Raw genomic sequence first — 17,034 nt, forward strand, 5'->3', positions numbered from 1 at the left:
GGTCCTATGTGACTTTATAACATGGGGATTTGGGCTGGACAGTATGGCTAATTCCCTATGCATTCTGTTGTAGCTTTTCAAAATTTTGTGGCTTTCTCTCAAAAAGCATCATTCATAATGCAAATGCCTATGAGTTATCTCTTTGCCAGCAGGAGGAAAAATACCTTAAGAATATAGCTGCAGTCTTCCCAGGAAACTTGGTAGATTGCTTATAACTACACCAAACAGATTTTACTAATTAAAATGACCTATTATCTATCAGTTCACTCTATTCTGTCGTGCTGAGAGAGACTTTATGTACCAGGGATACGTTCGGACCGTGAAGTCAGAAACTGACTGAGCCACCCATCAATGCTGGAGCTTCAGCGAGTCCATATCCCACGTCTACTCCTACAGAGTTTCCTGTTTCTTTCCTGTGGGGCGGTGAGGCTACTTCCCAGCAGTAATGGAATATCCTGAACTGGCTGATGTAATGTCAGACTCCTTCGGAACTCAACTAGGACTTTAGTGTTATCACAGGTTGGACAGATCCAGAGCTAAAAAAGTAAAAATTTCCTTCTTCTGGCCCAGCAGTATGTATCTTGTAGAGTTACCTGAAGATTGGCTGTATTCTTGCTGTTAAAATTATTAACTCTGCCCACACGCCTACTCCTCCAGTTTTCTGCCCGGCAAATATGCAGGGGCCGCCTAATCAGGTTAGAATCCTCCTTTGTTTGTTAATTTTCATAAAAAGATGCCCATCCTACCTTTACCCAGTTGACTTTTAAAGTATATGGAGCTGGCCTTATTGGAAAACATAGAATACTTGCAGTGTTACTCTGTAAAATACAACCTCACACTATCTACTGCCCAATCCATGCAATAAATTTATTTGAAGAGAATTATCTAAGCGAACCACAGGACTTGCACTCTCCTAAATCAACCTTTCCAAAATGTGTTCCCCAGGGAACGCTGGTTTTGTAACATGTCACTTCTTGGTATCCGGTAAAAAATGCTTTCATGATGAAATATACCAGTTTAAACAAAGTTAAACTACTTTCTGCAGGATTTCTCTGAACCTTTCATAAGGATAAATTTCCAAGAAGGGAAAGAGGACGCAGCATTTCCCAAAATTACTTAACCACAGAAACGTTTTCCCTCTGAATATCTATCTAACAGGACTGGTGCCTTGTGAGGCAGACTTTGAGAAACTGTCTCTAGATAGTTTCCAAGCTATTTCCAGATTAAGCGAGAGAATCAGAGGAGTGGATACTGGACCTACTTGTTTTGACCCACCCACCCCTTCTCCAGATATTTTTATTGAATTATAATTTGATGTAATGCCGCCGTTTCCACTGCAGGATGCCATGAGAGACTTGCCATTTAATGTTTAAAAGTACCATCCACTATAGCTTGTAGTCCCTTTAAGAGATTTGTATGAGAAATTGCTCTTGTGCATCAAGCTCTTGAGAGAAAATTCTCTCAAATATCAGGTCCCAGGAAAAGCTGTGCTGGTATGTTTTTACCTATGGACACGGCAAATCTTCCCCTGATTGTGTCTTCCTCTTTGCTTAGATTAGGAAAACTCGAGCTAAATTTGCAGCCCATTTTTAATAATTATTCAGGGCCTTATGGTTTATATTTTTGTGTAATATCTCTTCCTAGTTTTATCTTATTAACTGACCTACATTTTTCTTTTTTTTTCTTTTTTGGTGAGGAAGATTGGCTCTGAGCTAAGATCTGTTGCCAATCTTCCTCTTTCTTTTTCCCTCCCCAAAGCCCCAGTACATAGTTGTATATCCTAGTTGTAAGTCCTTCTAGTTCTTCTATGTGGGATGCTGGCACAGCATGGCTTGATGAGCAGTGTGTAGGTCTGCACCCAGGATCCAAACCAGTGAACCCCAGGCCACTGAAGCAGAGTGCACAAACTTAACCACTTGGCCACGGGGCAAGCCCTGACCTACACTTTGCTTTTTGTCAGATTTATTGTCTTTAACTGGGTTGTATTTTCTATAAACGATTTCAAATCCTTTAGGTAAAGAAGTAGAATGTAAATTAATATATAATGTCTTTACCTACATAAAAATCATATTTAGATTGTCCCTGAGGAAGAAGAAAATGATCTTTACATGATCCTTATTTCATTCAAATATCTGGTGTGCAATTAGCTCATGGTGGTGTTCTCCTATCTTCTCATATCTTCTTCCCTAGTCTCACCACCGTGTCCTCACAGCTAATGAAACGCAGAGACAGAGCACATTCCCATTAATGACCCATCTCCATTAAATCCACGCTGATTTATTTCCCTTTATACAAAAGGTTTGTCCAAACTCACTTCTAATTTTCTCTCTTTCTAAATTTGTTTGGGTCATCAATTGATATTGTTCAGATAACTAGTGGTGATTTTTTTCTAATTTGTGCTTCTAAACCTGCCCATTAGGATTAGGCTGCTGAGGAAATGAGGAATCCTACTTTATAAGAGTTGACCAGTGTCCAGAATTTACTAAGGATTAAAGCACTGAATATAGGGGAAAAACGACATGAGAAAAAAAATCTCTATTCACTTAACTAAGATCCAAGTTTGGCAATTGCCTGCATCTAGGATCTGTGTTTATAAAATCAGAGCTAACAAAAGCAGTGATGGGCTGCGATAGAAGTCACAGAATTCCGTTAAAGTTAAACTCTCAGGTTTTGCGTGTGTACAAGCATATTGCTCTGTGCTGCTTTCCTTCTAGTACTTATTTCTTGACTGCTCATATTTTTCCCATGTGATAATTTTTAAACTGTTATTCAAAGTTAGTTGACTTAATTCACTTAACGGATTTTCCTGTAACTTTTGGTTGAACAGTATCCTTTCTGTACAGGCCCTTCTGTCACCACTACTGAATAGAAAGAGGCTGTGATTCATGAAATGTGAATTTCTGACACTTGCCACTTTTTAAAAAAAAACTCGAGCAGTACATGACTGATGCATTCTTGTCCATTTTCTGTGTTCCATCTGTCTTTCTGCCAGCACACTCACCCTCCATTTCTGAAAGTAGTTGGGTAAGAAAGTACTAAACACAGAGAAAAGGCAATTCCCAAAAGAACAAACGATTTGTTTAATTTCAGCTGACGTCACCCAGTTGGTGGGGGTCTCATCTACTAGAGATGAGCAATGCCACCACTTGGGTTGTGAAAATTCCCAAAAAGCCAGCTGACTTAGTGGTGTAATGAGGGAGAATACATCACTAATGCCCAGTTCCATTTCTTGGGAAATGAAAAAAGGTAGTTTATTCCACTCTAGTTAAGTTTAACTCAGGAGCTATCTCTAAAAATAGTCTCAGATAAAAAGTCAATGAAAATGCAAGTCCAACTGTCACTAATTCCCTTAGTAGTGAAATTTTTTACATTCTGCATTTTCTATCAAGAAAAGAGGTCTTTTTGCGAGAATAGGGGTACACAGACATGGACAATCTCCAATCCCCACAGTTTTTCTAAGAGGCCAGACATTGCAATAACTCAATCTTACAGTCCTGGACTCCTGAGGGAAAAAAGTTGTTACAAGTTTCCTTGTAATTATAGGTTACACTGACATTTAAATAGTCCAGAAGACTGGACATCCTAACGTTCCTATTAAATTGATAATGAGAACATTTAATAGGTATCAAGAAGCATGTGCAGGTAGATGCTGAATGCCTTAATAAGGAAAAGTAAATAGGAATTCTCTCTCTCTCTTAAAGTAATACCTGTGATCACAGAATCCTAGAATTTGAGAGGTGATGGGAACTTCACATTTATTTAACCCAAACCCTTTACTTTATGGAGGAAGGAAAGAATGCCCAGAGAAGTTGTGACTTGCCTCATATCACACAAGTAAGTGAAGGCAGAGGTAGGACAAAAATCTGATTTCCATTTTACCATTTCCTTGACAAGTTGTAGAAAAATCGTAAGCCATGGATTTATTCCACATTACAAAGTTGCTCTGTTTCCTTTTCAGCTTCTCTTCCTTTAGGTGTAAATCTCCCTGCTTTGCGCACTCTTGTTGAAGGAGTTACTGACTTAACTACAGAGAGAAGCTGAGAACCAGAATAAACCTGAGCAATCACAGCCCAACCGCTTCATTTTCTCACCAAGAAACGAAGACCCAGTGAAGTTCTGAAACTTGCCACAGTGAAAGAATGAGGGACTGTCTACATAGAACCTGCATCCTTGTCTCCTTTTTTTCTGGTTCAGTGGACTTTACTGCAATCTGGTCCATATCTTGCTGTTTTAAGCATTTAAAATAATTTCCTTAAGGTTCATAACATATTGGATTCTTTCACAGAGCAAGTAATCACATTTAGGTATCTGCTTAGATTTGGCTTTTCCAAATAGCACGTGCGTGTGTATATAGACTTTAAATGTGGTGGACGTGTAGCCAATAAATCGTAGCCATCAAATAATGGCATAAGGTCCCAATTCCCCCTTCCTGTGGCCTAACATGCTCTTCTTCCACCTCCTCAGCATCCTCGCTCCTGTCCATTCCCAAGTGCCTGCCAGTGAGGGAAAGAAGGACCGTTATTATATCCATCCTCTCTCCCCACAACAATTTCCCCATTGATTCAGCGAGATCGTGGGGTAGGCATTATGAACAGTATGACTTATGATAAACTTTCACTCTGCAAAACAACACTCTATTTTAAACATCACTTCTCTTTTTAACTGGACTTAAAACTCCAGAACTGAAAAGAAGGCTAGAGAAATGATGCATGTATATTTTGGAGCCTACCCTAAGATGAGCAAGTTTAGATTCATCTTGGGTTTGGGCAACTAATTCTGATCCTATGCATCATCAAAGATTCCTTTATTTCTCCTCCTTGTGTTTTCCTCCCATGAGTGTATGTGCTGTTGAATCATATCCATGCCGTTCAACGATTATCTCACTGTAATGAGGTCAGTGGGGAGCAACAACACACTTGTATGCACTGTTCCCAACAGCCATGAGAGATCATGATTATAAGTAATGATGCCCCAAATTATATTAATATAATGTTAAATTCCCCTTGAAACATCTGTAGCAGAGTAATGCAAACAGTTTTACAGATGTGGCTGTCATTTCAAGATACCAAAATGTGAACTACAAAAAAATAATGGTGTTATTAATTTAATACACACTTGATGACTTTAATTGAATGATTATAGGCCATTAGGAAAGCAACTTGACATCACGCACTATTGACTACCAGCTGTTCAAAGAAGGTAAAACACATAGCACTTTGCTTCCACCACAGAAACAAAACCTGACCGGAAATCTCATAGTGAGGGAGCGGTCCTGATTCTGCAATATGGTTCATCGCTGTATCCTAAGTGGAAAAGACGGAAAGGTCTTTGGCATATTATATAATGCAAAAATCAACCATAGGTTCAGTACTTTAACACCCATTATAAAAACCAAAAACCAGTTTAGCAGATTATAGAGCATGGGCTCTGGAGTTATATTCAAATACCAACTCCTACTATATAACCTTGGAGAAGTTACTTGAGCTCCATGTGCCTCTGTTTTCTCACCTTTAAAATGGGTATAACAATGTTACTTACCTACAATAATTTTTTTTGAGGATAAAATAAATTGAAATACATATAAAGCCCTCAGAGCATTGCTTGATACATTATAAATGCTCCATCAATATTCTCTACTATTACAGGAAACCAATCTCCTAACAAATGAACCCAGGAAAAGCATTTAGCCTCTGTTTTCTCAATGTCTTCCGATACAGCTGTATGATATTAACAAATAATGAGTTCTCAATCACTGGACTGTTGGAATTCTTTCATGCTTCCCTATGAACTTAACTGTCACTTTTAATTTTTAGGACTTCATCGGCTTCAGACATTGCTTTGCCTAACACAACATAGAAAGGTGAGAATGCTCAAATTTTCTAATCAGGCAAAATGAAACAGAGACTCAGAGTGCACTTTCAGTGATCATGCATGTGCTTATAACTTCAAGTCCTCAGTGGAAAAATAACCTTCCTTCCAAAAAGAACACAAATAATTTCTAATGAAATCAATTATCGTAAATACTTTTAAGGAGATTTGCAAAGCAATTCCAAATGACTTCTTTGCAATGTTTCTAACAATACACTTTATATGCCTGCTGAGGAACATGTCCTGAGCGCAGACCATAAATCACCATCAAACATTTATCAAGCCCCTACGTTCGTAGTGATGACGGCATCTGTTAAAGTACCATTATCAGAAATCTCTGAAACTAAAATGGAGCTGGTTTTTATTCTAAGCCTGGTGTATTTTTAAGTCAAGTCACAGGGAAATAATTACTTTTGTTTCTATTCAATCAAGACCTGCACACCGAGTTTATGGAATGACATAATATCCTTCCTGAAATCAGACTGGTATGTAGGACCAGCATCCTTCACACATAACCAGTTCCTGAACCTTTACAAACAAATCCCAACTTCCAAGGAAACGATCTCATCAAATGCTGCTCACTAGAATACGTATTGTTTCTTTTGGAAACATTACAATAAGATTTTCACGATTACAAACCCCAGCTTCCCCTCTAAAATTCAATATAATCTTAAACTCATTTATTCAAGTGGAAATTGTATTTTTATAATGGCTCTAGAAATTCCTGGTAAACTTATGTATCGACAGTATAATAATTTAGTTATATTTTTAGTCTGCGAGGGGAGTGGTCATAAGCTTCCTAAACTTATTGTGTATACGGGGTACGTGTGTGTCTTTTAAATGGGTGCCAGCTAGGGGCTTCTTGGGAATGTTCATTTCTGGTTTTTACAGACCTATCCTAAGATAAGGAGTGTGTTTTAAACTATTTTTGGAGAATGATGAGTTTTAGTGATGTCCAGGATGTTGAGGTTTTTTTTCCTGAGAATTAAAAGGAACACCTAGCAGCTTGTAATCAATATCTTATCTCTGCCTTAGGAAGCTGGTGCTTCAGTACACAGGTCACAGGATTTGTTTCAAGCTTAGCAGACACGTTTATCCTTTACCACAATAATAGTATCAACAAATCAGGGGCAAATACTGACATAAACATACAAATAGGCAGAGAATGGGATTCTGGTTGTCAGCCCACGGCCTTAAGAATAGAATTGTAACTTTCCCCTGTCACTAAGAGTGTTCTAAAGAATCTGGGCAGGGTGGAAGTTAGTCTCCCCACCACCTCCAAGTTAAATAAACAGTGGCCAAGTTTTAAATGTGACAGAGTGTGAGGAACCTCCAGAAAAGCTTCTAAAATACACAGAGTAAACCTGTCTCATTTATTCTGTAGACACACATAAGTTTTTAAAATTTATGATTCACCGTCCTACCATGACGTTTTCTCTGCACTTTATCTTGAGTAATGTGGCAGCTAAGTGCTGTCACTGTTTGCTTAAAACTGCAGCCTAAAGTTATTTCTAAAAGTTACGTGCGGCGTGGCACAGAAACCCGTATATTGCAAAGTGAAAACCATTTTAAAAACCGGGTTAGCATGAAACAGAGCCAACAGAAATCAGAATTAGCAACAGCCTTCCACTACCGGCAACTCACCTTGTTGAATTTTAGTCACTAGCTGATGGCGTGCTAGAATCCGGCTCATCCTGTAAGGAGAGCGTCTGGCAGTCTGATCGAATCGCAAGTACATCTCCTGGCCCTCAGGTGTCAGGGGATTTAGATAGTAGCAGCCTGAAGCTGGGGTCCTGGGTCCCTGACTGAACATCTCGGTAGATTTTCTTTTGCCACCTCAGTCTGCCCTGTGGCTGTTTCTGTCTGTCTCCACTCTCAGTCAAAGAGCAAGGCACCGAGCCCAGCAGAGCGCAACAGACCAGGCGATTTTTAAAAAGAAAAAGGAGTGCCAAAAGCCACAACTCAGAATTCCAACCCCCGGGTCCTCACGTGACCCCGGGGAGCCAATCAGAGGCAGAAAGAATGGGACTGTGCACGGCCAACCCCAAGCCCAACCCCAAGAGAGGCAGTTCCAGCAGCTACTATACGCCCCACAATGCCCAAAGCAAATGCAAGTATTTGACGTGCTTCTGAGCTGACTAAGCACCGAGAAGCAACGCTCACTAAAGGAGTTAAAAGAAAAAGAGAGAGAGAGAAGAGAAAAGACAGTAGAAGGAAAATAAGCCCTAGGCACAGGAAATCTTTTAAGTTGTAAAAGTTCGAGAAGGCACATTCCCTTTCTCCAAGGCAGCTGCAGCCAGGTAAAAGATGGATGTGATAAAGTCTTAACTGAAAAACTACTTCAAATAAGCACAAACAGCCTGAGTATAAATCCCCACCCTTCGTTACAAAGAAACGAACGCAATAAAGCTTTTCTAGTGAAAAATACACTTCAAGTGCTTTAACACCCAAGTAAATAAACTCCGGGCTCCTGACCCTCGCAATGGGAAGCTGAGAACTCTTACAGATAAGACTGGGAGATGCAGCCAATGGGCACAGGCATATTCGTTAAGCATCTATTCCTCTTTAATTTTTCTGCTCCAATTTTTAATCACCAAGAAGCAAAATACTTACGAAGTACCTATAACATTTAAGACACTGCCAAGAATCATCGTAAAGATGCAGATTCATGCAGAAGGCACTGTCACCAGGCTGCTAAGGATCAACAGAGAATTTATGCCAAAGCTTATAACACACGCCTTATTTGAAAGGTGCCTCAAAAAAGAGACAAACACAATGTTGGGGGGCAGAATTACTTTTGACTGGGGAGATGCTACAAGGCCACACGGAGAAGGAGCCATTCGGGTGGGCTTGAAAAAATGGGTGGGATTCTGACAGGCAGCGGCTGGGGAGGGCTCTGCAGGAGAGTCGATGCCCACACGTGTGGAGATCGGCAACCAGTGTGTGTTTAAGGAAACTGCGGGTCATTCAATTTGGCCATATCCGAGTATACATATGGGAGTAATTAGAATTTTTCCCCCTATTTTTTCTCTTTAATAGTGTTTGATGTGAAGAGAAAAAAGTCCATAGAAAACATGTTATCCAATTCTGAGCCTGGGGCTGAATGAATAAAGTTCTTTGAAAAAGAAACATAGGGCCAATTTGTTCTTACATTTGGCTGACTCAAACGGAAACATAGTCTGGCCTGGGGATTTATAGTCCAATAATGAAAAACTCTCAATTAACAGTTTAACAGGACTTAAATTCGAACCTCAATTCTTATTACTGTGTCAGCCCTCTCACCTCGCCCTGTGGGAATTTTTGCTGGCCGGATTCTGAGAAGCAGCTTCTTTCCTGTAACTATCTCACTATGGAGAGGAATAAGTTAATAAGGTCCCTGGGGCTTACACTAGAACATACTGTCTCTCATGGCAATTGTGAGACTCTTCCTATAACTATGCAAGAGTAGGCAAGTGTTAGGTTTCAATCAGCATCAATGCAGAAAACTAAAGGAAGATCTCACCAGATCATATTGTTCCCTTTCCATTCTTATTTAGGACTTGATCAGAGGTTTCTGTTCCAGGTCATCATTTGTGAAAGGTCAAAGGGATCTAATATGTAGCAACAGAAGCACGGGCATTAATGGTAGACAGGTTTAGCCCTAGATTGCAATATTAGATGCCTGTGAGGTCCATTTGCCAAGTTCTGACCCAGCACTGGTTGCCATCTGATGGAGATGCTAATGTCAGCCGCTATGTGTTTTTGGCTTGATGGTCCCACTCAGGGGACGTCCCTGCCATAAACCATGTGTTCCAGCCAGATACCTGGCAGCTATCACTTTTTCTTTGGGAGAAAAATAGATGAAGAATGGAGAGAAAGAAGAGCAGTGTGTGGAATTTGGGGACTTTGGGTATGTCCTGGGAAGCCAAGGAAAAGGCAGGAAATGATGGGCAGTTGTTTCATAGCTGTGAATGACACTTAAAGAAAGCTTGGCAATTCCCAGTGCCAACTTTGTACTTCATTACTGACCTGGCAGCATTTTAAAAATAATGCAATGATTCTTCCTGAGAAGCACTCCAGTGTATCATGGCCAGGTTACCATTTAAAAAAAACCCACAGTGCCTTCTTTTTGTATAATAACGAACACACGTTGAAAGGCCTGAGGTGTTTTATTCTGAAAACATCAAGATCATAAATACGTATTCTTGGATATATGTAAACAGATGTAACAACACACAACATAGTATTTCATAGGAGATTGGCAATGAAGAACTAGAATTGAACTTAATCAAGAAAAAAAAAGTAATTTTTATTCCTTGATTAAAAGAAAGACAACTTACAATAAAGTCTAATTTTTCTAAAAGTGATTCTGAGTGTTAATAAGGGGATCCCTGAAGGATTATATATCAACATCTCTGTCTTCCCTGTGTCATATACAAGTTTTATCTTATGGTTCAAGTAGTATCTACAAATCCATGCAACTGCTCACCATGTTTTTGCCATTTTGTACGTCCAAAATACCATATTTAAAACAGATAGGTAACATTATTTTCCTATTAGTGTCATTAATGCCTTGTTTTATGCTAATTATTGCTATGAAACCTGGACCCTTTTAATGAATCTGTTTTCGTCATTTGTTCCCAGAGTTAGAAGAATTGCCCCGGTCGGGCTGTTTTGTTCTGTTCGTTGTAAATGCCAAAGCAAGAAACTACTGGAAATCTCCCCGGGGCTGATGATGTCTTGCAAGCATCTCATTGAGAGTGTTCTTCCCGACACTAATGAGCAAGAGACGGCCGAAGGAATCAGAGCCGGAGAGAGCGCTGAAATCCCAAGTGTATCTTCCAAGACTGATGCTGGATTTCCTTTAAAAATGAGGAGAATGGATGGCACGAGTTTTTAGTTTTCACTTACTTTCCTCTTTCCTAATTTGGTCATCAAAAGCAACCTTCACTCAGACTATTTCAGAGATGGGATAAACAGACGAATACTGGGAACCCAGAAGAGCAATAAAGCGGGGAAGAGGTGGCGGAGAGGAGCTAACAGCATTGAGTACCTACTATGTGCCAGGCCTTATGCTATTTGCAGTTCATGTCTTTAATTAATCTCCAGCAACCCTCTGTGGTATCCTATTTTATGGAAAAGGAAACTGAGACTCCTGGAGGTGAAGCAAAGTCCCCGGTCATATGGCAATCAGGTGCAGAGCCACTGTCTATCTCCAAGCTGATGATATTTTAACTCTTTCCACTACCATACATGAAGGACAGGGAAGGAAAAATTATGGCACTGAAAGGGTGCTGGGGAAATTGGGTAGGGGACAAAATTTGGAAAGAATATACTGAAAATCATCTTATCCTATTTAACCGCATATGACACTGGAATGTCTAAATGGAAATATAGGTATGAGATAGCTAAAATCTTGTGGTGGTTGAGATCTGGGTGACTAGAGAGCGCAAGATGCACAGCCCAGAGCCTTCAATTAGCTGGTGAGAACCAGCACCCTCTTAGGCTGAGATCTGGAGACCCACCCATCTGCATCCCCATCCTAAAGTGAAGCAGCAGCCTGACCGCCTCTTTGTGTAACAGCACCTCTTTTGGAGGGTAGGCTGTGTGTCCTCCGCTGTCTGCTCACCCTCAAGGTTGACTCTGCATGCTGTCCTGCCTTTTCCGTGGCATTTCTTACCAAGGCAAGCACTCCAAATACAGTCAAAACTCTGAAATCTGATCTCTAAACAAAGCTTTTGGTATTTAAAATTTTCAAGTCTTTTGACAGATGATCCCAGATTAGTGCTCAATGGAATCTTGTGTACACAGGGCAGAAAGCTAGAAGCACTTTTACAGAAGCCAGGAATGGCTCAATGTGCTTTCATCTGTCTGCTGCTCCTTCTACTCCTTCACGTACATTCCAGCCTCCTCGGCAGCCTGTTTAGAGGGAGCGAAGGCAGTTCTGCCAAGTAGGAAAATGTTTGAGATACAAGCGGTAGGCGGAAAAAAGCAGAACTGATTTGGAGGGCTCCTTCTGAAGTTGCTTGAATCCAAAGGTTACGGGATAATGTCAAAGCCTTCCTGTGGGCTCTGAAGCTCCTTTGAGGATTTCCACCAATTGATTTGTGATATACGTACCCAACTCTGTGCCAATAAGCCTTCCCAATATGCATGCACCACGTACCCAATGATCAATGCAGGCAAGCCAGGGATGCTAACATTCGCAGCCATGACCAAGACCCTCCATGAAAGGTTTCAGAGTGTATCCTCTGCTGATTCAGGTTTCCCTACCTTTAGACCATGTCTCCCATTTGGAGTCCAGATCCTGCTGTGGGTGATAAGAGATCCAGATTCACTTGTGGGTGGCAACAGATTTCCTTTATTTTGTCTCTCAGCCCTCCCTACTGTCTTTGGTTAACTTCACCTCTTTGGGCCTCTGAGAGCATGTGCTCTGCCCTCATGCCCTCCCCTAGGGACCCACCCATCAGCTCCAGTTCATACGGCCAGCGATCTGGCCTGGCCTGACTTGTCCTGGGCTCGTTGCCTACACGCAGCCATTTCAGCCAAACCAAAATTCTTTGAGTTTTTTAAGTTGTTTCAAAGATCTGGAACTGTGTGATTTCCTACTCTTCCACCCTCTCAAAGCCTATTGCCTTCAGAAACATTTTTATAACTAATGCAAAAACCTTTAGGATTAGCAGTCACGTTAATACCTGTAAATAGTCGTTATGTGGCACATTAATTAGATTAATTTGTTACATGCGAATATGGAATCCATTTGCTCATTGCAACTACCATGGGCACTATGTTTTTACATCTTGGATTTGGAAGGGATATTAAACATTTCTTAATCCAGCTACTCAAGTACTATACAAGTCGCTGTCAGATCAATTAATTAATACTCTACCCACGTATAAGAAGTGTATTATCTCATCAAGGACCACAAGCTGTTCAAGAAAGTTTTCCTTATAACTTCCATCCACTGGCTCTAATTCTGCCATTTGGAATTAGGAGAAATCTATTCCTTCTTCCATATGCCTGTCCTTTGGATGTTTGTAGAAGGCCAATGTGTCCCTTATAAGAATCTTCTTTTGGAAGCTTAACATTCCTTGTCATCAAACCACACAACTTCTAACTATTCAGCAAGCTGACTGCTGTCTTGTGGCTCTTCTCCAGTCTGTCAGTATCACTTTAGAAACGTGGTTCCTACCCTAAACTTAGAGCTCTAGATATGGCCAAGCAAGGTAGTATATGCCACGACGTGTGCATACCTCCTGCATTAGGACATTGCACTGCTGCTGATTCATTCTGACATTTGGGAGGTTTTCTTTCTATAATCTATATTTACTCAATCGTTAATTCAACATTGACTGAATGCCTGCCCAGCACTGCAGTAAATATGGAAGATATAAAGGTGAATAGGATGTGGGCCCTTCCCTCAAGGGACGGTCCACCAGGGAAGATAAAGAAAATCACCATTCCACAATGTTAAGTGTTGTGTGGGAGGCTATCTGTATTGCCTCAAACTGTTTTATAATCAGTCTAAGTCCTTGAGCCCTGCCGTGTTTATGTCACTTCATAAAATCTGATGCTAAATGAGTGCTCTCTATCCTGTGCTCAACAAATGACCTTTCAAATTTAAGAACAGATCTTTTAACTTATTGGAATTATTGAGATATTTTCAATTCCTGATTTTCTTTTCCACCTACTTAATTCTGATTTGTTCTCTTAGGTAGACAACAAAAATACCTTTATTATAAAAGTATAAAATAAATAGTTAAGTTTTGGAAAAGGTAAAGTAAGGGTAGCAAAATAATAAAGCCAAGGCCGAAATCAGTTCACAGAAATACAAGCCACGCAACCCTGTGCATTTGCGGGAGGTGGGTGAAAAAACGGCGTACGATACCTATGTGACAAAGTAAAAGGGAAACAAGATCAGTTCCAAAATTCAACGTATCCATCAGATAAACAAAATGGTAATTCAAGATAAACACAGATCACCAGGTATTGAGAGCCCCCCCGGGAAAATTTTCCTGGATCTCCATAAAGAATCACCATCCTCAGTGATATCGGATTTGGTAAAAAACCTTAGTTCATGGTTTCTTATCTGTACCCTTCAATGCCAATAATAGTATAGTAACAAAGCACTATTTAGGAAAAGTAATTTCTATGAAGGCCCCCAAAGAATATGGTTTAAGCATGCTATTCTCAGTGAACTGTATCACCTCTCCACTTAAAATACTTCAAAAGTTTTCTACTGCACCTAGAACGAAATCCAAACTCCTTACTTGGCCCATGCGGTCCTGCAGGATCTGTATCTTGCCTGCCAGTCCCAGCTCCTCACTAGCCTCCTCCACGTTGCCACCTCAGAGTCTTCTGTCTACACAGAGCCTGGAATGCTCTTCATGGAACCCTTCCCGTCGCTGGTTCTTTCTCAGTTTTCAAGCATCACCTTACCTGATACATCCTCAAGCAGGCCAACCCTGCTCACTTAACTCAAGCGGAAACAGTACCCCATTTGTTGTCTCTATAGCACCTGTCTAAATTTGTAATTACATACATATTTTCTCAATGACCTATGCTTGCTTTTTTTTTTTCCCATTAGACTGTCATGTCTGGTCCGTGTCTATTTCATTCACATTTTATGCTCAGCACCTACCACAAGGCCTGGCACATAGTAGGAAATCAATAGCTATTGGTTGGATAAATGAGTAAATAATGGAATAAATGATGATCTGAATTTTTCAAGGATAAAATTTATATGTCTAGAGGAATTGATGTATACCTTTTAGACAATCATCATAAATACTGTTGTCGCTACAACCTGAATTGGAAAAAAGATTGGGTAGCAGATAATTCAAGGTTTTATTCTCCAGAAAGAGCCTTAAGTGCACATATTTCACTCTGTTGGTTAGTGGCAAAAGTATATGCTTTTAACATCAAACAGAGGACAGTTTAAGGTTTCCTGTGAAAATTAGGAGCCTGGAGGGATGAGCAACCCTACTCCAAAGACAGAGGCTGAAAGGCATAAAAAAAATTAGCTATCTTTTTTAGCCTCAAATTTGGTAAGCATGTCTGCTGTGCCTTCAATTAAAAAGTTGAAGAGCACTGGGTGAGCTGTTCTTCACGGACCCATACTGCATCTAGGCTATTAACCACCTCTGTGTCTTCATGTGCATCAATGTCTTTTAATAATTCTTTCAATAATTTTATTGGAAATTTTAATTAATTTACTGTCTGGTATTTTCTACAACCTTTACTTTTTGTTCTAATTGAAAATAAAGGTAATTGCTCATTTTGGGTGTTTTCTTTTTTTTTTTTTAAAGGATCATTTAAATTACTAGAAGGGATCCTTCAGTCTCTAAGGTGGAATTTGTCTGCACTTAGAGACTTATCCTCAGTTTTATCTGGTTAGATTCTATACCCTCCTTCCCCATCTTGAACAACAGTGAATATATTTTCTTACTATTGACTCAAATTATAATTTGAATATAAAAGGGAAGCTTGCTCATTAAAGAAATCCTGTGATTGGAGCTGGCCCCATGGTCTAGTGGTTAAGTTTGGTGTGCTCTGCTTTGGAGGCCTGAGTTTGGTTCCCCGGCACAGACCCACACTACTTGTCAGCGGCCATGCTGTGGCGGTGACCCACATACAAAACAGAGGAAAATTGGTATGGATGTTCGCTCAGGGTGAATCTCCCTCAAGCAAAAAGAGGAAGATTGGCAACAGATGTTAGCTCAGGGAGAATCTTCCTCAGCAAAAAGAAAAAAAAAATCCTATGATGAATCTTTTAGAAACTCCTTTACTGATTCTCCATATTATCTGTTTTGTAAATGTTTGAGATTGTCCAGGGAAAGGCATACCATTATTAAGATTGTATGCAGACCTGTTGCTCTGGATCCAGTCTCCAATTTTATGTATTATTATATATTATATTTATTGTACATATTTACCTTTTGCTATCATGTAGCAGTTGGGCATTGAATAAAGTTTGGAAATAACCATGGCCCACAGACTATGGAGGAATAGTGTGGGATTAATAATGCAATTGCATTTCTTATATATTTAAACCATATATACTTTTTTGGATAAATTCAGCTCAGTGTACTAAGAATAGGATAGACTAGTTTCCCTCCTTATTCCTAATATAAGACCATAAATCTATACTTTAAAGAATGGACAGTGGTGCAAGGAGGAGTAACAGCATCAGAACACATCCCATACAGAGAGAAGCACTAAGAATTTGAGATGATAGCAAAATACCTCTCTAGAGCCCTGGACATCAGGCTGAATGGTATTTTGAGGTGACTGTGAAGACAAATTTCAGGGCTGGTGGCTGGGAAAAAAAGGGGAGGTTCCTCTTTTAGGTTGGGAGGAATGATTTAATCAAAGGTGCTTCTGGTGTAATTAAAATATGAGTTTTGCTGCCATCTTGTTTGTCATAAATAAAGACAAAGCCACTAATTAACTCATGTTACAGCTTCTTTCTTTCACACTCAAATATTTCTAATGTGTGCTTCATGCCAGGCACAGTGCGAGGCACTAATGGGGCAAAGATGAATATGACACTGTCCTTCTCGACAGTATGATTTATAATGGCAAAAGTTGGGGAGAGTTACAATTACGGAACTGCATTACAGGTGCTACGACAGAGGTGTGCAGAGGGCGCCTGTGGGAGCAGAGTAGGGACAGCCAAATCAGAACATGAGTAGACTCGTTCTGCACTGCAGAAAAAGTAGTGCTGTGCCTGGAGAGATGCAGCCCTGGGTGAGAAGGTGGGGAAGACAATATCAGGAAAAACAATGCCCATGAAAAGAAAAAAATAGATAAAATCTTTCCTATGCTACACTCTCTTCTTCAATTAATAAGAACGATTAGTGTTCAAATTGCCACGTGGTAGAGACTTCTAGGATCCTAACTCAACTTGGAAAACCACACCTTTCCCCCAGTGCTCCTCTTGACTCATCCCCGCTTTTTTCCGCCAAAGCTCTAAATTGGGGCGATACCTCTCAGCTGCAGCTATTTTCTGGAGGTACTCCTTTAGGAGAATGGCTATGATGAATATGGTAACAAAGCAAGAGGGCAGGCTGAATTCAGGAGTTTCAGGCTTGGGTGGAAGGAAGGGTGGTCTGCCAGGAAGGGTTCTCAGCGACAGCATATATGCGATTTCCTGAATCTACCCAGCAAATGGTGCTGTGGAATTGT

The 17,034-nt window shown here is 40.2% G+C and overlaps 1 protein-coding gene across 15 annotated transcripts in view; it reads right to left on the reverse strand.

Moving 5' to 3' along the window:
* The window catches only part of STARD13 (StAR related lipid transfer domain containing 13), a 489,330-nt gene that overhangs the window by 156,503 nt on the left and 315,793 nt on the right, over positions 1-17,034 (reverse strand). For 2 of the 15 annotated variants that reach the window (XM_014848217.3, XM_014848199.3), the window contains exon 1: positions 7,513-7,801. The exons of the other annotated variants lie outside the window; for them this stretch is intronic. In XM_014848217.3, the coding sequence (XP_014703703.1) occupies positions 7,513-7,681 (169 nt within the window). In that variant the 5' untranslated portion in view covers positions 7,682-7,801. Of the gene's footprint in view, positions 1-7,512; positions 7,802-17,034 lie in introns of those variants that run through there. 15 annotated transcript variants of the gene reach the window in all.

This window comes from Equus asinus, chromosome 11 (genome assembly GCF_041296235.1).
Source record: "Equus asinus isolate D_3611 breed Donkey chromosome 11, EquAss-T2T_v2, whole genome shotgun sequence".
Lineage (NCBI taxonomy): Eukaryota > Metazoa > Chordata > Mammalia > Perissodactyla > Equidae > Equus > Equus asinus.